Source organism: Momordica charantia (assembly GCF_013281855.1).
Source record: "Momordica charantia cultivar OHB3-1 chromosome 10 unlocalized genomic scaffold, Mcharantia_2.0 BLBB01000010.1, whole genome shotgun sequence".
Lineage (NCBI taxonomy): Eukaryota > Viridiplantae > Streptophyta > Magnoliopsida > Cucurbitales > Cucurbitaceae > Momordica > Momordica charantia.
Window position 1 is genome coordinate 21,455,770 of NW_028275158.1, and position 23,821 is coordinate 21,479,590.

The 23,821-nt window shown below is 32.4% G+C and overlaps 2 protein-coding genes across 2 annotated transcripts; one reads left to right on the plus strand and one right to left on the minus strand.

Annotated features, from left to right (window-relative positions):
* The first annotated feature begins 14,140 nt into the window (after window positions 1-14,140).
* PLL1 (poltergeist like 1) lies at window positions 14,141-20,585 on the plus strand. Its single transcript, XM_022289635.2, is given in 8 exon segments — window positions 14,141-15,002; window positions 15,005-15,356; window positions 15,359-15,397; window positions 15,400-15,417; window positions 15,420-16,213; window positions 17,188-17,301; window positions 18,729-18,993; window positions 19,823-20,585. Coding segments are annotated over 8 exon segments (2,400 nt in total). The 5' UTR covers window positions 14,141-14,309; the 3' UTR covers window positions 19,948-20,585.
* Window positions 20,586-20,621: 36 nt separating this feature from the next.
* Window positions 20,622-23,000, minus strand: LOC111014808 (pentatricopeptide (PPR) repeat-containing protein). The gene has a single exon (XM_022289634.2). It carries the CDS (start codon window positions 22,882-22,884, stop codon window positions 20,734-20,736), a length of 2,151 nt encoding a protein of 716 aa, XP_022145326.1. The 5' UTR covers window positions 22,885-23,000; the 3' UTR covers window positions 20,622-20,733.
* Window positions 23,001-23,821: the final 821 nt, after the last annotated feature.

The window sequence follows — 23,821 nt, forward strand, 5'->3', positions numbered from 1 at the left end:
CCCTTCCATTGCATGGCTATGCTAGCACATGCTACACGTCCTCTGCCCACACATCTAATTTGCTTGCGTGGTTCATTGGTTCCCTCGAAAACTTATGTTTGTTGAAGGAGAGCGTAGTGTGCTTTAGGCACCGAACAAGAAATGTCTCTTTCGTTTTGGTTTATTCACTAATCTAAAATTTAACAAAAGAACATTGATGCCTTGTTTTTTTTTTCTTTAAATTTTCAAGGGAAAAAATAAAATGGATATTAAAAATTGTTAAATAAAATATTCAAGATTTTTTTTGTCATTTAAATTCTTTTTAACAGGTTGGGTCTTTGAACTTTGAAAGGAACAAGTTCAAAAACTTTTAAAATGTCTAATAAATTCCAAATTGTGTGTAACATGTTCTAAGTGTCTAATAGGTCATTAAATTTTTTAGTTTGTATATAATATACGTTCCTAAACTTTAGAAAGTCTTATAAGTTAGAAATTTAATGGACACAAAATTGAAAGTTTAAAGACTCATTAGATACAAAATTGAAAGTTTATGAACCTATTAGACAATCTTTAGAAGACGAAACTAATAATTTAACATAATTTTTTTAGTTTTTGAAAGTTTATAAAAAAAAAAAAGTTTAAAATATTACTTTTAATAATGTTTTTGAAAAATGTAAACAAAAATAATTTTGATAGCTCAGTTTTAAAAATTGGTATACATTTTCAAGAGAAACATGAAACAAATAAAAAACACTTTCAAAACTTTAGAGAGGAATTTTTTTTAACTATCTTTTAGTTTTTAAAAGTGGATTATGAGAGAATAATTAGTTAATCGTCCATTCAACTCTGAGAAACGGAAAATAAAAGTAAAATCATTATCAAATTGAGTTTTCATTTTTTTTTTTTTTAATTCCTTTAAGATATGGTGAACTTTTTGATTCGTTCCAAAATTCTTGCTGTTAATCATAATTTTGTTATTTAATCTAAAAAGAGTATTTCAACTCCACTTTTTCAAAAAATTAATGATTGAAAAAGGTCTCGTGTGATGCATATGCCATTCCAAAATTTTGATAATAAGTCATTTAATTGGCAGTTCCACTCATCACTTTAATACGAAAAAGATTAAATTAGTCTGTTTCTTCCTAAGTACCTCCATATTCATATTCATGTTTTTATCTTAATTCGCTTATAAATTCCTAATAAATAGGAACCCTTAATTTTAACTATTTATGTGAATTAATAAATGATTTTTGTGTGTAAACTAAGTGTTCGCTTCTTAACGTTCTTATTTATTATTTCTTGTCTCTTCTTTTTTAATAAAGAAAAATAAAACTACATTTGATAACTGTTGTTTTTTTTTTAATGTTTGGCAACCCTATTTTTTATTCTCCAAAAGTTTAAATTAAAAAAAAAAGTATATTTTTTAAACTAAACCTTTAAAGTTTTTACTTTTTATTTATTTTTAAATATTTATTATACCTTTTATATGTCAATAATAATAAAATAATATTTTTATTTATGTTTTGAAAAACATTAGACAACAAGAAATGAGAAATTTGATTTTGTTGTTTCCAAAATTTCTAAAAACGTTTGTTAAAAATGAGAAACGAGAAATAGGAACTAATATCAAACTATGTTTCTAAGTACTGGAAATGAGAAACAATAAATAAAATAAGCGAATGTTATTAAACGAACCTAAAAATTCAATTTTCTAACCATAATGGCATAAGAAAAAAAAATCTCCAAAATTGATACCCACACAAACACAAAATTATCAAATTTAGATAGCATCACAAATCTAGGATTTTGAACCTAAAGTCAAATTAATAAAAATCTAAACCCTAATGATTAAGAAAAAGTGACAACCACTCTTTTTGCATAATGAAGTTGTAGTTGTCAATGGTTTTAGTATAAAATTAAGATTAGATATGAACATAAAAGAAAAAAATGAGATCAAGTGGGTTTTAATAAAAACCTTTTTAACTCTCTTTTTTTTTTTTCTCTCTTCTCTTTTCTCAATTTTATATTTAGATCTTCAATTTTAGTTCTTAAACTTCGTATAAGAAAATCTTGTTTTTGTTTCAGACATTTATGTTTTTTCAAGTCTACACAAATATCGAACCAAAACCAAACTCCCCTGAGACATTGGTGATGGAAGAAAAATAATATTTCTACGTTAAATTAGTAGCTATAATTTAAAATGTTTTCTAATAAGATTCCCTGAACTTTTAAGATTGTGTTTATCTAGATCGTCCATAATATTTTTAATAGATTCTTGAGCTATTATATGTTGAACTACTTCGATCCCTATAAAGACATATTAAATGCAAAATTTAAAGTTTATAACTTACTGAATTCTAAATATAAGAACTAATAGTGACATGTTATAACTTTCTCTAAAAATACAAAGTTCTTTTCTTTTTTTTAGTTTAACATATATATTTTAACTGAAAAATTCGACTAAAGCAATATGATCTCCAAGAATACTCGTAGATCGGTACTAGATCCTACAAAAGATGAGTTAGCACTCTGTAAGATTTGTCTTCGAATATGCAAAAATCTCAAGTATCAAAGTTTGCATACCTCCCTTATTCAATTTTAAGGTATTGATACGAAGAGTAGATACCATTGATACCATGGATTCAAATCCACAGTTAATTCCGCAATTCTAGACGACGTGAAATATGTGTTGAGGTTGAAATACTGTTGTACGATTATGTATTTAACCGTTAGAGTCAAATTCGGAGGCTTCCATTACATAACCGGCTTGGTTCGGTAACTCGATTCATTCGAACTCGCCCCTATAATAATATGTCTCTTGACAAAAATTTTACCTTCATCGATATATAAGATGGATAAATTTATCCACTAAATTATGTACGGATTGATTGAATAGATACAACCCTAAAAATTCACATATCCAACCAATAATTTAAAGGTAAATAAAGGAAGGAGAATTGGTTTTTGGCGAGAGTGTAGTGGAAAGTGCATTTAATATTAGTGGATTTAGTGGTGGTTGCACTCCTAATCCATGACAGCACGTAATTAATGTGGTACCAAAGTCAACCACTTTCTGTGTTTTTTTCCTTTTTCTTTTTAATAAATTCATTTCGTCTCGTATTTTTTCTAAAGTCACAATTTAATTTCTAAACATTATCGGTAACAATTTAGTCATTATACTCCAAAATTTGTAACAATTTAACCTTCAAAAATCTCATCAAAATTAAATATCAATTTTTATCCTATAATAATTCAGTCTTTGTAATTTATAAACATATTTAATCTTACATCGGTTTATTGATCAATATATATAAAAAAAATTAAAAAATGTTCATGATATAGACTAAATCATTACAAACTTTAAATTACATGGACTAATTTTTTTTTTCGAAAGACTACATAGAGTAAATTGTTCCTTCAATGAAAGTGCATGGCCAAAAATTTTTTTTAACCTTTTTTTTCAGTCTGATAAATATAGAGATAGGAGATTGAATCTCGAACCACTTTATAGAAGTGACAAACGTTTTTTTTAACCTATGTTTTTAAATTTCAAAACTAAGGATTTTATGTTTTTGAAATTTTAGTCAATTTGAGAAACAAGATTTTGGTTAGGATTTCAAAACTATATAAAGGATAAATAGTTCTAAAAATTGTTCTTCACTATCATAAAATAAAGATACAAAATATATATCAGAAATTTATCAATATCTAATATAATTTTAGCTTTGGTCTCTCTCTCTCTCTTTTTTTTTTTTTGGATAAAATTTTAGCTTTGGTCTATATAGCTTTCTTTTATTTTTCATTCCCTCGTACTCAGTTCGACAATTTTAACCTAAAAACTTTTAATTTCATTGAACTAAAGTTAATACCCTCTAATAGTTCTCCTACATTTTTGGAAAAATGTCGGTAGTTTTCTATAACTACCTTACAACTTCTTCCGATGTTTTTCCAACAAAAATTTTTTATCGGGACTATTACCTTTCAAACGTTTTTAATTATGTAACGTCGGAAAAAGTCTTAATTCTTGTAGTGATAGTATTATTGGTGAGACGATTATTTTGACTATATATGTTAGATGCATTTTAGTTCTATTTTGACATTTTAGCGTTGAGTTTAAACATTTTTTATTTACCTACTTTTATTTATTGCTAAATTGGGGATATTTTCATGATTCAACTTGGGCATTTCTTTAGTTTGATCTCAAATATTATTTTGTTGATTTTCCAATTAAAAGTTTTCACATGATATGCACGTGGTATTACTTCCTATAATTCACTCACAAAATTAATTTTAAGCTAAAGAAAATCCTTAATATTGATTAAATACGAAAGATTCTTAAAATTCAAATCATAATAAATGGTCAAATAGAAAATTATAATTTTTCAATCACAATAAAAAAGAAAAAAAAAGTTCCAATCAAGGGTTTGACTTCTAATATACTACAAAGGATAATGACTTTCCCTAATTTCACTTAGAAATTTTGTTAAATAAAAGCATCAATTTTTTGACAATACATTGGAGGGAAAAAAAACCTTTTGACTAGAAAAAAAATATGTTGAAATTTCAACAAAATAATTATTAAAATATGACAAGATTCAAATTCATACCATCTCAAAGTCTAGTGTAGTTGTTGAAGAAGACTTGAATTTTACTAGAAGATAAGTCAAATGCTTTGTTACTTAGGTTAATTGCTTTAATTTTAAACTAATTTTTTTAGAGAGATAGGCATTTTGATTAAACAGGAAGAAAAAAAAAACAATTTGGATCATTGGAGAGATTAAAAAAAAGTGTAAGCTAAGTATTCACCTTTTAATTTATCCAATTATGCATATTAATTAGTTATGAGATTTGATCATGAGTTTTATGATTATGTTAAGAGAGCTATCTATACATTAATCATTTTATATTCAGGTGGACAAATTTATTTGTTATTATTTTTTTTTTCTTAAAGAATATTATAATCCAAATAAATGGGTACAGATTTGAAACCTTACGAAAGTTATTAATAGGTTAACTAATAGAGCTATTATAGTTTTGTTTCGAATTTTATAATTTTGCATGTTAGGTGTGAGATGTGCATGTTATTAGTGTTTAAAATTTTCACTTTTGCATATTAATCGTGAAATTTAGAACTAAATAATTAACCCAACTAAACTGATGGTTTTGGTTTAATTTTGTTTCTTTCTTTGATCTGGTCAAAATATAAAAAAAAAAAAAAAAAAATCAATCAACTCTAAGATATTCATTTAAAAAAATATAAACTAAACCAAATCAAATAAGGAGACATGAATGTGAAATTAGTGAAAAAGAAAACAAAAGTATGAACTAAAAAGATACATAAAAGACAAAGAAATTGACTAATGTTTGAACCTAAACCAATTAGGTTACCCATGTGGGATTGAAGAAAACAACTCCACAATGGGTGAAAAGTTTTGTCATACTTTGGTTGATTTTGCTAAATTTTCAAATTAAATCACTAAAATTTTCTAGATTCATTCTTCGTAACGGTCTCGATGAGATCGACTAAATTATATCTTCGTCTCTAACATATCTATTTCACCATATTTTTTGAACTTTTCAATTTCATTCATGTACTTCAACTCTCAAAGTTTTAGTAATCTCGTAGATAATGAGTATTAATAAGTTTTACATCACTCCATATTTAGCATCATGAAAAAAAATTTCTTTTATATTAATTAACATTAATAGTTAACAGTCAAAGTGGGCACAGCTCAGCGGTAATTGATATATATCTCGTACAGATTGTGAGTTCGATCTCCCACCCCACATATTCTACTAAAAAAATATTACTTATTAATAAATAAAGATTATTGTGATTAATGAATTAACAAACTCCCAAAAGAGCACTAGAAACAAAATCAACACCAATAAGTTTTTAAAAATCTAGGGATCCACTAGTGTTGGTGTTATTTTCCGTCGAGCTCCTCAGATTGGTCACGTGCTAATCGGGACGAGCTGTTGAGGTGCGACCTCTCGTGACAGTGGGACATGCACAGAGAACAAACATTCTAAAGCCCAAGTTAGAGCGAGCTCGAGCTAAAGTAGATCGTTTCGAACATAATTGCTTACCTGATTCGTGGGGTGGAGTGTCCCTTTTATAGGCAGGCGGGGAGACAATGTCATTGGAGTCGTTCCGACCGACAGTTACAATTGTTGGGCCCCCAAGTCGATGGTCGGGCCTGAGGTCAAATTCCTCAGGTCGGCTAATATGGTTTCTTCATCTCAACTCGATAATGATCAGGTCGGCAGGTACGGAGATACGGATGATCCGTTTTATGCCTTCTAGTGACTCCAAATTGAATTGGTGGATACATGTGTCGATTATGATTTAGACCAACAACAACTCGGGTAAGGCACATTGCATCAAATTTCAGGAAATCAAAAAAAATCAAAAAACAAAAACAAAGTTGTTTTTATTTTTTTAAATTTAGCTAAGAATTCAAGCCCGAGAGGTGAAAATTTATTAACGAATTTGTACACAAGCAAACATAATTATTAAAGGCGAAATAGTTATCCCGTAACTAATACTAAAAGTTTAATTTAAGGAAAACATAAGTATGATGTTGAAAAGAAAAATAAAAATGGAAAAGCACATTACATGGAGTATTAAAATGTGGAAAATGTTACTAATATGATTAGATTAGATTAATTAAACCCAGTGGCATATATTTATCCTAATCCTATCTGGTAAGATGTTCTTTTTTTAGTACATGTATAAGGGTGGGGGATTGAACTCACAATCTCTTGGTTTGAGATATATGTCAATTATCGCTGAGCTATACTCGTTTAAGCAGAAATGTTGATATGTTCAGAATAACATTGAAACATTTGAAATATTATTTTCGTTACTATTAATTAGGCAAGGTATTAAATCTCACGTCGCTATTTCCCTTATTCAATTTCAAGTGTGATATTTAGTTGGAACTCGGTTGAAAATTTTAGATACCTTGGGAGTAAAATTGAAACATTTAAATTGTTAGACCTAGAATAAGAAAATTGACATTTATTGCAAAGAAAAAAATATTAAATATAGTTAATTGAGAATTCACTGATATCAAACAAATTAAGAATTAAAATCTAATAAGATTCGTTTGGGCTAACATGGGGAAAACATTAATTTGAAACATGACTATGACGAGTATGGGTATACGATCAAAGGCCCAATATACTTATACTAACAACGTCTTTATCATTTGATCCAATAGTGTTTTTCTAAGTAGAAACAAATTTGACGAATAGTAAAAATTCTCAGATGGACATACATTGCGAAAGTACGGAGATTCGGATAACCCGTTTTTCTAAATTTTACTCTTTTATCTCTACATAATCAACGTATTTCCCACCAAATTATTCAATATTCTAACCCGTCCTATAAAAAGTGCATTAAAAAAATGGTTTAATTTGATTAAAAATAAGTTTGGTCTAAACATAATTTCATTGAGGCGCAAATCAAGCAGAAAAAAAAAAAAAAACCTTGTCATCATTCAAAAACAAAATCTTATTCAAATAATTTGTTTGATTTGGTCAAATGTATCAATATTTTATCCATGACATGCCTTTTTCTTCGTGTGCATCTTGATTTTATTGAATAATTGAATCACTACAATAAAGTTTCATTTAATTATAATATATATGTATTGGTTCAAAAAAAAATTGTAATGTATATATTGATAGATAGATATATATCTTGCAAATGAGTGTATTATTCGTGTCCTCAAAAAGAAAAAATAAATAAAATAAATAAGTGTATTACTAACTACACTGTTTTTGTAAAATCATTTCATTAGTCAAATTAGTAATTATTGACCAAAAAAATAAATAAATAAAAGGCGTTGAATTTTAGAAAGAGCAGAAAAGAAAGTGAATTTTTTTCTTTTTTTTGAGTACAGGAAATAAAGTGAATTAATACCGAAGAATCTTAGATGACTTAATATCCACGGTTAAAGTGGCTTTCCATATATGAAATTTTTAACGTTACGAATAATTTTATATATGTAGACAAACATAACTTGAAACTTGAAATTTGACTCGATGAATCTATTTGCAATATGATAATTTATCGAAAAAAACAAATATTACTTTAGCCGTTTTTACAATATGTTAAATTCATTACCATATACTTCGTCAAAAGTATAAAGAGACAAATAAACACCGTGGAATTTAAGATTAGAGTGACAAATTACCATAAATATAGAAATGAAAATATATAGTGGTAGAAGATTTTTTTCCCTCTTAAGTACTAAATTTTTTCAACAAAATTTTGCGTTCTTTGTATTTTTATTTTTAACGTTGTAACTTATATAATATAAGAATTATATTTAGGTGTTTATCGTACTCTTATCAATAGGAAAAATATACCGGATAAGTCTATTCAACTTGAAATGAATGGTTGTTTTTAAATATTCATCTTGTACTATCCATCATTAAAGTTTTTAGAGAAAGAAAATAAGAATGTAGAAAAGAATACATTAGTAAATAAATAGCTGTAAATTTTTTTTAATGTTAAATAGTGTCAAATTTTTAGTGGCAACAAAACGATAGAGGTTGACCCATAAAAGTTTAATATTATTCATAATATAACAACAAATTTCAAAAAAAGTAAGTTGATGTGTTTAAGGAATTATGAACAATATTTACATGTCAAAGTAAACATAATTCAGCAATAATTGACATATATCTCCAAGCCCCTATATGTGGTACTAAAAAATAATATTTTCATATTTATTTTAATTTTTTATAAAAATTACTACTCTAATTTCTTTTAAGCCCTCATCAAAAATAAAATAAAATTTTCTTTTTTTTTTTGTCTACCCAAAACTAAATTCAATATTCTAAGAACAACTAAATTCAATGAAGTTTTTTTTTTTATCAATAGAAACCAATTTTGTCATCATCTTAAATTTTTTAACTCCCTTTTGTTGAAGGTCCTTCGAGCTTTTCCGATTACTTGTTTGAATTATATTCGTGTTAAAATTATAACTTTTTTTTAGAATCTTACAATTTACATTTGAAATTCATAGCCTTTAAAGATAAGGTTGTATTTCTAAACCTAAAAGAAAAAAAAGAAGTCATTGTCTCTCAGATTAGTTGAAGAAAGAGGTAATAAATACTTTTGGAAACTAAATTTAAATATGTTTAAAAACATTAATATTTTTAACTACTCATCGATCATTATGCATAAAAAAATCATAGATATTTTTCTTTTTTTAAAAAAAGTGAATAGTTGTCAAATTTTTAACAGTATAATCAGGAAAGTAAGTATTATTAATATATATATATATAATAAAAATTGAAAAATAAGACTTATGAGTTTTTTCTTTTTTTTTTAATTGCATAAAATGGAAATGGGCGAAAAAAGTTATATATATTATATGTAAATATATAACTGCCAAAAATTAATGGATAGAAAATTAGAATTCCGACAAGCTGACGTCAGCTGTATGGCCCACTTTGTAAAAGAGTGGATCCCACTTCGTGAGCTTTTGTCATCGGTCGTTGACCAACTGAGGTGTCATGGACCCCACAGCCCACCAAAGCATTTCAAGCGTTTAAGCGTTTTCCTTTATCTTTCTTTTTTCTTTCTCCTCTTAAGGAAAAAAAAGTACTTTAATTTAACTTTTAAATTTTAATTCAAATATTAAATAACGGTTTAACTCGTGAACTCTAGTTTGTAACGATTTAGTCTTTGTAATTTTAAATTGATAATAATTTAATCTCTGAATTTTAATATGTAATAATTTAGTTTTTGTAGTTTAAACTTTTTTCAAATTTGTCATTACCTTACAAAATCTCATCAAAATTAAGTCACAATTTTTATTAGGTAATGATTTAGTTTTTATAGTTTCTAAACACATTTGTTCTCATTATTTTTTGATCTACATGTATAAAAAACCTTATTAAATTTTAAAAAATTTTTATAATAAAGATTAAGTTATTACATATTAAAATTTATTATGGATTAAATTATTATAAATTTGAAAATACACAAATTAAAACTGTTATAAACTAAGATTTAGGAACTAAAATATACATATGAGAAGTGATTTTTAACCTTATTTTTACATTTTATAACAAATATACTATTTATTAGTCTTCAAATTTGTTTTTTTAATACAACATGTGGAGTGTGGATTCGAACTCATGATCTTTTAGTCAGAGATAGATGTCTTAACCATTTGAGCTATTCTCGATTTGACTATTAATCTTCATTTATAATACCCCCTAGAATCCACAAATAAAATAAATATATATTAGTTTGCATGCTCTCAAGGGGTCTTATAATATCAATTTTATTCAGATGTCGTGTGAATCTTTTATTACTATTTAACTAGATATTTGTCAAAGTGAGTACAGCGTAGTTGTAAATGGTATATAATTCCAACCAAAAGGGTGCGAGTTCAATACCCACCTGTTGTACTAAAAAAAACTAGATATTTAACTTGAAAACTTAAATTAATATAAAAATCAAAATATTTCTTCCCTCCAAATGTTTTATCAATAATTTTAATAAACAAATATATAGTTTCTAAGGTTTTATCATTATATAAAAATGTGAATAAATAAGTAATAATCAGCCATATGAGCATGGCTAAGCTCTTTCCTTTGAATTACAATGTAGTAACTTTTAAGGTTACGCTGTTTTAATCCTATTTTTTTTATGAATTTCCTAAACTTTCAATTATATATCAAATAGGTTCCTATCGGTTGCTATTATCAATTTTAATACTTACCTTATGCGACACATTAATTGTTGTATTATTAAAGAATTATGTAGTAGACTAATTTAATGCAAGTTAAAGTGTTTCATACCATTAGTATTAAACTAATATATATAATTAGAACAAAAGCTTGTTAAGCACAAAATTTAAAAGTTACAATAATTATTAGAACTTTTTAAGAAGCTTATTAAAAAAAAAACCCCTGAAAGTTCATGGACCATTAAAAAGTTGGTTAAAAAAATATTGTTAGTCCCTTAAATTTCACGAAAGTGACAATTTAGTTAGTGAACTTTTAGGTTTGTAATAATTTAGCAAATGTATTATCAAATTTATAAATATTCAATCCTTGAGCTTTAGCAGGTAAAAATGTAGTCCTTGTAATTCATAAAGAGAATTATTCATAATTGTTATTTAAATATGTATAAAAATCTGATTAAATTATAATAACATTTATCACACTAAATTATTACATACTAAAGTTCAAGAACTACATCGTTACAAAATTGAAAGTCTAAGAAGCAAATTGTTACAAATTAAAGTTCATGTCCAAAATTATTACTTCCATGAAAGTTTTAACATCTTTTTTAAAATGCCTGATTTGCAAAATTTATATGCAATGAAAATCAATTAATGTGAAGTGTTATGTTAAAATTATAGTGGCAAGAAATAAGATAAAAATGAAAAATAGAGTACCAACAAAAAATAGTAACATTTTAACGGTACATAATCAAAATAGACGTTTGAGATTCCATTAACTAAAATAAAATTGGAAATAGGGAGATTAAAATAATATTTAAAATTATTATTTATTATTGTTTTTTTTTTGACGATATACAATATTTAAATTTAAAAAGATTTGAAATGATAGAATTTATAATATTTTTGTATTTGGTGGGAGAATTCGGAATGGGGTAGCGGTTTCACCTTCACACGAGTCGCGTGAGTTTAAATGCCTATTTTGTCCTTTTGCTTTCTGGCCAAATCCCCCGCAACCAACCAACACTTTGACTTAGCAGAATTTCCCTTTCTTTTTCTTTTTTTTTTCTTTTCACCCCATTTTAAAAATAAATAAATAAACAAAAAAAAAAAAGCTTCCCGCCTTCACACGTGAAATTCCAACTCTGCCCCTCCCGTCCTTCCCATTAATAAATAAATAAATTAATTAATTAATTAAAGCGGATCTTTTTTCCATTTGTTGACTGCGTGGGCACAAAAGACTTTAAGTACGACCCCCCAAAATAAACCATATTTAATTCCTAATTAAAAATCAATTTAAATACTATTTCAACCCTCCTACCCTTAAAAAGTTGATTCACATTTGTAATTTCTTTTTTTTTTTGTTTGGACTTGATTTTTGTTTGATCTCGGTTGAATTTAAAAAATTCTAGGAACTTATTAAAAATTAAATTCAAACTTGAAAGATTAAACATGTCATTTTAGAAATTTTAACGATTAAATTGAAACTAAATTTAAATATCAAGAATAAAAAATGGTGATTTTTTAAACTCGTGGATCTAATAGAAACTTAATCAATACAAAATAAATTATTTAATACAAAATTTACGATTACATTTAAAAAAATTCATTATTGTGATGCCAAAATTATAATTGAAATAAATAGATGATAAAAAAAATGAAAATAAAGAGAAAAAAAATCACTTCCAGAAGTAAAGGCTAGAATAAATTAAAATCGAAATTATAAAGACCAACATAGCGGAGTTTTTTATTATTTATTTTTTTCGAGAAACGAAGAAGTGGGGAGAAATTGAAATTGGAGTGAGGGGTTTGACTAATCAGATACGGTATAGGGAGATAGAACGTGAGCCGTTGATCTCAATGGTGAAGAGAGTGATCGTGCGGTTGTTATTAGCCGACCAGGATCCGTGAGTGGCAGTGATGGGGATACGTGAATGCTTTTACTTTTGGGCCTGGGCTTACTCAAGTCAAACCCCCCTCTCTCTTTGGATCTTTTGGCCCATTTGACTCCTATTTTTTTTCTTTATATTATATTAAAAAAAGACAAATTTTTGGTATCTTCCCTAAATTACTATCTTGCCCATCACATGTTTCTTCTTGTTTTTCCCCATTGACTCAATAGAGACCCCTGTGTTCCTTTTTTCTTTTTTCTTTTTAGAATATAATATTCTATTGTGTGAGTGGTAACTCCCAATAAAAATCTAGAATTTAAAGAAAATATATAGAGTAGCAATTTAATATATGTAATTTAAAATTTTTAAGCGGTTTAGTTGCTATTGAGAAAAATATCATTGAACTTGGAGTGTTGATATTTAGTGTATAAAGATTTAGTTTCCATTTAGTTTAAAAACATATATTTGGTTTTGAAATAATATATCAACATACATAAATAAATAAATAAAATAATCCTTGTTTAAACCTTAATGAGATTCGAGGTAGAAAGTTCATAAAATAGTATTTTAGTCTGCTTGTTTTAATTCTTTTTAATTACTTATGGCTCATTTCATAACGTTACTATTTTTTTTTTCTATTTCCAATGTTTTAGAAATATAAGCATTTGGTAAGTGTTCTGGTTTATTACTTCTCATTTATAAGAAACGTCTCCAAAAATTGAGTAGAAATTTTAGAAACAATAACATCAAATTTCGGTTTCTTGTTCTCGTTTTTTAGTTTTTTTCAAAAAATAAATATAATATTTTATCAGCTTGACTTATAAAATGCATAAATAAATATTTAAAAATAAATACAAGATATATAATTTGAATATTTAATTAAAAAAGTTAATTTTGATATGAAAATTTTACGAAGATTAAACTCAAAAGTGGGGAGTTAGTTAAAATTGTAAGGGCAAACTGGACATTAAAAGAATAAAAAAAAATGAAGGCGGTTGAAATTTTAGAAATGGGCCTTGGGCTCGGAGAAAAAAAAAAAGAAAAAGTCCGACACACACAAACAACGAAAAAGACAAATGCAATTCCACAAAAGCCCCTCCTATGGCCTCGGTTTTCCTCATAGACCCCACCCCCCACCCCCCGCTTTTCAGGACATCCCCGTCATTTCCCGTTTCTCCCGCCCCATATTCGTCAAATCAAATTCCCACCGTGGACCCCACCCCTCGTTGAGCTGGCATCCCTCGTGGCATAAAAAACCCGTCGTATTCGTAAATATGCCAGGTGTGAAGACCCATAAAAACAAATCCCAAACCAAAACTCAAGACTTTTTTTTTTAACTTTTTTCTTTTTAATTTTTTAACTAATAAATATTTAGACAACAGAATCCAAACAATTTCTAGAGAGAGGGAGAAAGAGAAAATTTTGAGAGTGTTTGACTCATTCCCTTACTCTCTCTCTAGAAATTAAAAAAATTAAAAAAAAAAACAACAAGAAAACACAACTAATTGGTCTTCTCAACCAAATCATGTATATAAAAAAGAAAAAAATTTGAAAAAAAAAGAAACTACCAATCCCTCTCTCTCTCTCTCTCTTTCTCTTTCTGCGTCTCTGTTCACTTCATTTGTTTATTTTGTGTTTTGTTTTTTGCCGGAAAATTTCATTTCTTCTGCGATTTTGATTTCTGTTTTCTGTGCGGCCAACACAGAAGTCTGAATCAAATGTGATGGGAAGCGGAGTTTCCACCCTCTTCTCCTGCCTCAAACCGGATACCAGAACCACCGCCGCCGCCGCCGCCGCCGCCCATCATCATCCCGACAACCACGACCTCCTTTTCGCCGCCGCCGACCACTTGGACGAAACCCTAGGCCACTCCTTCTGCTACGTCCGCTCCTCCAATCGCTTCCTCTCTCCCACTCATTCCGATCGCTTTCTTTCTCCTTCTCAGTCGCTCCGTTTCTCGCCTCCCCACGACCCGGGGTTGTCCAGGACCCGACCCGGGCCGCCCGAGACCGGCTTCAGGGCCATCTCCGGAGCCTCCGTCAGTGCCAACAGTTCTATTCCCAGATCTGTCCTTCTGCTTGATAATATTTACGATGATGCCACTGAGGCTGCTGCTGGCGGAGTCCGGGGGAGTATTTTGAATGGCTTTGAGAGTACTTCTTCTTTCACTGCTCTGCCACTGCAGCCGGTGCCGAGGGGCGGTGCTACTGCTGACCCTTCTGGCCCCATGGAGCGCGGCGGCTTCTTTCTCTCCGGCCCAATTGAGCGCGGCGCGCTCTCCGGCCCACTTGATGCCAACGCTGCTGCGGACGGTGGTGGTGGTGGCGGGAGAGTTCATTTCTCGGCTCCGCTTGGGGGGCTTTACGTGAAGAAGAAGCGGAAGAAGGGCATTTCTGGGTTCCGGAAGGCGTTTACTACTCGAACTTCTCTGAGAAACGGCCGTGGGTGGTGCCGGTACTGAATTTCGTTGGCCGGAAGGAGAGCTCGACGGCTGGAGACGAGCCAGAGGCGAGGACTGAGAGTAATGTTCAATGGGCGCTGGGCAAGGCGGGTGAGGATCGGGTACATGTGGTCGTGTCGGAAGAGCAAGGGTGGTTGTTTGTTGGGATTTATGATGGGTTCAATGGGCCTGATGCTCCCGAATTCTTGATGGGAAATCTCTACCGGGCAGTGTTCAATGAGCTTCAGGGTTTGTTCTGGGAGATTGATGATAGTGAGGAGGCTGCTAATTCAAACCCTTCCAATGTTGTTTCAGAGAGTACGGTCAATGTGATGAAACGAATGCTGACCCATCTACGAGAGCCTCTGCTCAGCGGTTGAAACTAATGGTAATGTTCACTAGCGGGAAATGAAGCGGACCAACCAGCAGCTGATCGAGGATCGGCTAAGAGGGTTACATTTCAATCCGAGGATGGATCGGAGAATAGACGGCGGCGTCGGCTTTGGGAGTTTTTGGCAGAGGACGATAGCCAGGATGGACTTGATCTTTCAGGTTCGGATAGATTTGCATTTTCGGTTGATGATGCGCTTAGTGTAAATAGTGCAGGTTCAGTAGCTGGTAGAAGGTGGCTGTTATTGTCCAAGTTAAAACAAGGGTTGTCAAAGCATAAGGAGGGTCATGTTAAGACTTTGTTCCCGTGGAAGTATGGTTTGGAAGATAAAGAGAAGGTTGAGGCTGAGAACAGGGTAGAGGAGACCTCTTATAAAAGTGGTAAGAGGAGAAAGGAAGGTTTGATTGATCACGAGTTGGTTTTGGGGGCAGTATCACGGGCTCTTGAGATAACTGAATTAGCATATTTGGATATGACGGATAAGTTGCTCGATACGAATCCAGAGCTTGCTTTGATGGGTTCTTGCTTGCTGGTTGTGTTAATGAGGGATGAAGATGTGTATGTAATGAATGTGGGTGACAGCCGTGCCATTGTTGCGCAGTACGAGGAACAAGAAGTTGGCCCAAGTGAAGACTTGAAAGAGGAGAGTGACAAAAGGACGTGCATGGAGGGCATAATTGAGGAGTCTACAGCTCCGAGTGAAGGGAAAACAATTCAAGGGAACCAACCTTCGGCTCAGAAAACGAGATTAACTGCGTTGCAGCTGTCCACCGATCATAGCACGAGCATTGAAGAAGTAAGATTGATTATTTTCATTTTTGTCCATCATTCCTCAAATTCCTGCCTGATATTTAGTTTGATTTGTGTGTTCTGTTAATAACCTTCTGAATCCAAAACTGCAATATTAGCATTAAACAAATCTATTGACACTCTTTTGCATTTAGATATTTCATGTAACTTAATTTTTGGTGGCCACCTTTTTGCTTGTGCCTATGTTTTTGTTTGACATTTTTTTTTTGTAATGTTCCATTCTTCTTCATGGAAGTAGTTTTTCCATTTAAAAGAGGTATCATATGTTAGTAAAGGGGGAACTCGGAAAATCAGCATTAAAGCAGGACTACCACAACTCTTTTGCATTTAGATATATCATTTATTAGAAAAGTAGAGAATGGAAGTTGTTATAAATACTAATATTTTCCCAGTTCCCAAGACATTAGTTTATGTTGCCCCTCCCCTCTCCCCTCTCCTACCAGTGGATGATGTGCAAGAGGTCGGATCAGTTTAAAGATAAACAATTAACTGTTGTTTGACCAAAAAAGGAAATCTTAACCATCGTCTAGTAGCATTTGAAACTTGCCCATATTTCTTGCAACACTGATTAATATGAACTAACATTATCTGCCTTTTAAATAACTTCTGCTGATGGCTCTTAGCTGGAAATGGATCTTCTTTCCCAAATTTCATTTTTTGTCATCTGAAGTGCTTGATGGTCTTGGATGATCTAAGAAGATCTGTTTGTTGTCTTTCAAATTTGTTATGCTTGGTTGCATATGTACGTATGATCTTTTGCTGTCTGATTTATCTCATTATGGCTTTTGTTGTCAAAGGAAAAGAATACTGTGCCTTGCAGACATGATACATTTATGGTCATTTGATGTTCAGATATCAGATTTCAGTTTTATTATACTAACTTCTGTTTTCATGATTTGAAGATCAAGCATTTGCATGTTCTTTGCACCCGAATAACAATTTTGGTCCTGCCTTGTACAGGAAGTAAGAAGAATAAAGAATGAGCACCCTGATGACAAACAATGCATTGTCAATGATAGAGTGAAGGGCCGTCTAAAGGTCACGAGGGCATTTGGTGCAGGATTTTTGAAACAGGTTAGTAGTTGGTAAACTTGCTCATTTTTGCTTTCTAGAACTTCCTTTGCTGCTTGATTTAATTCTTTCAAATTGGATCAAATCTTTTGATTGCTATTTCTTTTCTTCTGCATGTTGACAAGTTTGAACTTCAAGAGCACATGACAAACATAACCGTTGTTTGCTCTTTTTATTTTTTTCCTTTTCTTTTTTAAAAAATTATTTACAAGAGAAATAGATGTCACGTTATCATGTATTCTGCTTTTAAAATATGAGCTACTTCGGTCACTTACAGATAAGAATGACCAAATTTAGAAAGTTCATTTTATTCATGGCTGTGGGAGCAATTATTTATATAGTTATGATTATTAATTAACGTTTGGAAGGCTTTTCTGTGTTAGTTTCTCTTTGGGAGGGGGTTTCCTCTACCCTGCCCTTATGTTGTCCTCTTTTGTGGCTTTAATATACTTCTTATCAGTTTCTTATAAAAAAAATAGTATTAGTATAGTTATTGATCTGTGAATAGAAAGTACCTATAAGAGTTTGGATGATTGGAAGTAATTTACATGGGGGCTCGGATCCCAAGTTACTGAGGATGAGGATACTTGTGTTATTGATAAATTTTCTCCATCTCATTATGCAAATGCATTTTTGGAATATAGAGGGACATGATGGGTCAACTATCTTTAGTGTCTTCTTGTTCTAGATGAAAGATGAAGTTGGGATAGAATGCTTTTGTCAAGTAGGAGTACCTATATTTCATATTGAACCTTTATTATCATTGCAAATGGACAAACTAAATGTTTTTCTTCTGATCTATTAAGTGAAAATGATACAACCTTGCGATCTCTTTCCTGTATAGCGCTGCCAGTTTATACTCATAGTCATAGTGATATTCTTGTACCTTTAGGTACTTTATAGTGTATATCCTCTCACTGAAAACTAAATAAACAATAATGACTGTTAATTTTCTGATTTCATGCACCATCAATATTATTGTTTACTTTGCTTCATGCATTTGTCCCTTTATATTTCATGAGTGTGGATTTCTGGATTGAAAACGGACAACTGACATGACTAGAATAGTCAACTTGTGTTTTTGCAGTTCTTCAAATTTATTTTATATTGGCGTGTGGTCATGTTGCATACTTCTATGCATGAGTGGTAGATTTTCTAAAAGCTCTGGCAAACTTGTCTGTCGTATTCTTATCTCGATGAGCTTCCTTGTTTTACAGAAATCATTTTTGTTTGAGTTATCTCATGGTAATATGTCTTTGGGTGGCAGTCCATGCATAATTTTACATGTTACATGATGGGATTGCTTCGACCAACTACACATTAAGATGGTTTTTTTCTTTTCTTTTCCGAGTTCGCTCAAGTATTATTAAATATCATATCCAATTGTTTTTTTACTTACAAGGGTGGTGTTGCTGTTTTCTTTTCTGCAGCCAAAGTTGAATGATGCATTACTGGAAATGTTTCGGAATGAGTATATTGGCACCGCACCATATTTATCATGCTCGCCTTCTCTTCGTCACCATAGACTCTGCACCACAGATCAATTCATAGTGCTCTCATCTGATGGTTTGTATCAATATCTAACCAATGAAGAAGTGGTTTCTTATGTTGAGAATTTTATGGAGAAGTTTCCGGATGGAGACCCTGCACAGCACTTGATTGAGGAGCTTCTTTGCCGTGCAGCCAGAAAAGCAGGTAACTGCTATATCTTGTGCTATTTCAAATTTTGGTTCTCTTTTTTCCATTAATAACTCGAGCATGTTACTATATATTTTTTTTCTTTTTACATTTGATCTGGATTTGGTGTTATAATAATTGTGCAAACAAGGATACAAGCCACAGCATAAAATATACTTTGTTTTCCCTTGGAGTTATTCACTGTTCTAATTACCTTCTTCCAAGAACCATTGCCTTAGGATATGTGTTCTAGTGTACCTGCTATGATCATTAGAGATTTATTCTTAATACTTTCAGTATATATAATGAATTCACGATTCTAGCGTCGATAGCTTGAACTAAATCTCCTAAAGCTGGATGTGAAATAATATCCTTTGCACCTAGTCTTCTAGTACTGGGTCTGGAATAGTTTACTTGGGCACTTGGTGTCTGTTTGGGACTGCTTTGTGACACTTTTTTAGTGAAAAATACTTTTCCAAATTACATATGAAAACAAAAACTAGATTAAATGCTTCATTCCCAAACAGTGGATTTGAAGTATTTTTTGAAACACACTTTTATGTATGTAGTTGAATTCCACGAAGAATTTGAAGGGAGGGTTGGTTAAAAGCCACATTTAGATATGAAAAGGGTATAAAACACAGTCTCCATATTGTAGGCTTCTGAGACATTCTTGACAATCTCATCCTTTTTCCGGGTAACCGGGTTGATTCAGTTGAAACTATTTTTATATCGTTATTTGAGCTGAAAGTTGTGTTGTGATATTGGTTTATTTCCATGTCGCCTTAGATTTCTTTTCCAAGGTTGATTTCCATTCAGGATCAGTCTCAATGTTTATGCTTTGCAGGAATGGATTTTCATGAATTGTTGGACATCCCACAGGGGGATCGCAGAAAGTATCATGATGATGTTACTGTTATGGTCATTTCACTTGAAGGAAGAATCTGGAAATCCTCAGGAAAATATCTTTGAACTCTCATAAATCTTTGATCAAATGAAACGACATTCGAGCATTCCACCCAAATGGCGCTCCTCGAGTGGTATGTCCTTGCATCCGAACCATATTTCATGGTTCGCCTTAGGTTTTTTCACATTTCAAGGAGCAAGCCAGCTTGAAGAAAGTGGGTGAACTCGGGCGATATCGACGAAAGGCTACTGTTGGATGGATGGATGGATGGATGGATGTTCCCAAAGGTGCAAATCTATGCCATAATTTGGTTGGGGGATGAACAGCAGGCAATTGGCAAATGGGGTTTTTGGTATATGCATTCTAGAAAAAGGAAAAAAAAAAAAGAAAATTTTTAACTTCTCTTTTATTTTCTATTTGTTTTCTGTTGTTTCCTTCCTCTTTAAGACACCTTCTCTAAGGAAAGAGGACAGAATTTTTGCATGGGGTACAGGCACTTGCCATTCATTTGTGCCTCTTTTCTCCATTTTAGGGCCCAAAAAAAGGAGAAAAAAAAAAAAGAAAGAAAAGAAAGAAATGTGCTTGTAAATTGGTGGGGGTATAATTTTACTTGCTGAAAAATTGAGCAGTCCCTTGTACGGTGGATTCCACCACTGCGGATTATAGAGTTGGAAATTTTATCCTTCTACAAGTTTTCTCTGTTTCTCTCTGAAATTATTACCTTTTCTTACCAGAAAAATTCAAGCAGAAGAAAGAACTCTGTTCTATTCTTTTGAAAAGTACAATATTTTTGCCTTAACTCCTACAATGTAGGGATAACAGGTGCCTAAAAGAACTAAATCCATGGCTGGTTAAGGTGTGGCAGCCACAGATGGTACTCTTGAATGCACCCATGAAACCAAATCCTCCCGTGTGGCAACGAACCAACCGGCTCGGTCTTCTCGTAGCCGAAATGGAGCAGCGAGTTTCTCTACATGAGAAGCAAATGAATTGGCCAGCCCTTGGGAAAACCTGTGAGTTCCTGCACCAGTTTGAGCTGATAACAACTGTGGTAATGCTTCCTCTCGTTGTACAATCTTTGAAAGAGTTGTCATCCATTCTTCGAGTGCAGTCTGAGCAGCGCCTACTGATAGAGATCGAACGTCCAGACACCATTCAGATTCGGTTTTGTTGTGGAGCCCTGGGTATAATCCATATAGACTTCCTAAATAGAGTAGTTCGTGAGCTCTCTCGCGGAGATTTTGGTTTCGACATATATCGATCAGGCAATTACAAAAAGGTCGTCGAGCTTCAGTGGCAGTCTCGCCGAGAATTTTTCTAAATTCTTCTTTGACAACTTCAAAGGTAATGACATTTTGTTGCAGAAGATTTATGAAGGCGACTAAGTTTGGGTTAGCTTGCTGCAAACAAGTGAATACCTTGTTGATATCTTCACTATTGTCACACAAGGACACAACAGATAGCAAGCAACCACAAAGTCTGTCATCTGGCTTGATTCCTTTCTGTACCGAAACATCGAAAACTCGAACTAGATCATCTATCCTCCGAGCTTTCCCCAAGCACTGAATCAAACAAGTGCAACCCATCACATTGATCTCAACACCTAACTCAAGCATTTCTTCAAACAACTCCATGGATCTCTTCACATTGCCTCCGCTGCCATGTATATTCAACATCGCGGTGTAGCTCCAACTATCCGGCCTAGAATTCTCCGACTTCTTCATCTCTTCAAAGAGTTTCTCAGCTTCCTCCTCCAAACCAAGATCCGCACACATATTCAACAGCGTATTGTACAAAATGAAGTCCATTGGCCACCCATTCGACCTCATCCGCTCCCACAAGTATAACGCATCCCGAGCCCACCTCGCTTTCCCATAAATCTTAACAAGAGCAGTCAACGTCTTCTCATTCGGCGTTATCCCCGACTCAATCATTTCGTCAAACAAGCTTCTCGCGAAACCAGGCTTCCCAGCCTTCCCCATCGCATCCAACAAAGTGTTGTACACCACAAGATTAGGCTGCACCTCAATCGACTTCATTTCTTGCAAAACATACATAATCCCATCATAATCCCCTGCCTCCCCAAACATCTTCCCCAACACAGAGAATGTAACAGGATCAGGCTTCCAACCACTGGCCCTCCCTCTCTCATACAAACTAAGAACCTCCTCAACCTTCCCCAAATTTGCATAAACATCTAAAATAGCAGAGTAAGTAACCTCATCAGGCATCAAACCAGTTTTATACATCCTCTCAAACCACTCCATTGCCTTATCAAATCTACTGCACTTCTTAGCACAAGTGATAATAGTAGAGTAAGTAATGTTATCAAGCTCAATCCCACTACTGATCATCTCATTAGCAAGATCCTCAATAACCTGAAATTGCCTCCCGTACCTCAAAGACTTCATAGCCACATTGTAGAAGATGGTCTCCATAGGAAACAGATTCTGGGACTTGATCCAGTTGAAGAACATTTGGGTTTTCTGCCATGGCTTCAGGCTATTGAGGATCAGAAGGGCGTTCTCTTTAGTGGGTGGATGGGGGATTTCCTCAAGAGCCGCCACGAAAGCACTTTCAGAGGAATCGCAGGCATTGAGCTTCTGGGCAAAGCTCTTGAGCTCGCGCATTTTGGGATTGTAGGAGTAAGAAGAACGTTTTTGCCTCTGGAGGGAGAGAACGGAGCGCTTGGGCTTGGTGGGGTTCACCCAGGTGGACTTGGGCTTCGATAAGAGATGGGACTCGTCGTCTTTGGGGGAGGTGGAGAGAGTGGTTGTGGAGAGGTTTTTGAGCTGGTCGGAGAGAGATGGGTTCTTGTGGTTTGATTGTGAAGAAGTTTGAGGAGATTTTCGAGGGGATTTGGAGGAGCTACAGAGGACCGTCAATCGCTTGGTAAAATTCTTCCGCCGGAGAGGGGAAGTGAAGAACATGGGCGAGGGTTTGTCGGAGGAATGGGCGATGAATTGGACATCGAGAGGTGTGGAGAAAGAAGAAGCCGCCATGGGAGAGCACTGAGTTTTTTGGAGGAAGAAATTTCTGAAAGCATAAATGCGCGCTGAAGAGCAGATGGCGCTGCCTTATCTCATTCCCAATGCAAATATCAAGGGGAGGAGGGGGAGGGAAAATTTCAGAGTATGGAAGCTAACCTTTTTTTTTCCCTCGAGCTACGTGGGAATTTGAACTTCTAACTTTTTATCAATATATACGAAGCTGCATTAAAGTTGGCGGTTGTTTATATATATATTTTTTTGTTAACTACGTCAGCATCAATTAAAAATGATATAGGAACAAGAGGAATTGATATTCGAGTAGTGCTTAAAATTATTTCGGAGGGGTGAGTATGAAAAAATTTCTAATACTATAGGAGTACTTCTCTTTAGCTATGATTTTTTTTTTCTTTCATGAATAATTTTTTAATATTGTTGGACTCTCTCGTATTTTTAAAATGATGTTGATGCGGTTTACCATCAATGAGAGTAGTATCAGATAGCCTTCATGGGTGAGAGCTTGGAGAAATTGTTCTAGTTAAGTTGTGAAATGTTGGTTTCAAAATATGTAGTTTGTAAATATAATTTGTGATTATTTCATTTTAAACTATCACAGATATTATAAAATACTTCATTGTATTTATAACTAAGTTACTTTCAAATTCATGAACATGGAGAGAATCTAATGGAGGAATTTGATTTTGAATGTTATTGTTTATAGAATAGGTGGTTTTGTGTCATTAAATTTGTGTGGAGATGATTTGATATGAGAATGATGATAAATTGATAGGAATAAAACTTGTATAAATTAGTTCAAAATAAGTTGTACGCATTTGTGAAGATAGGATTGTGAATTGAGAGTCTATGGAATGACAATTAAGAGTGAGTATAGTGCTTTGATTCAAAGCAAAAAAAAAAGAAAAAGTTACTTGTGATAAACATAAGTCGTTTT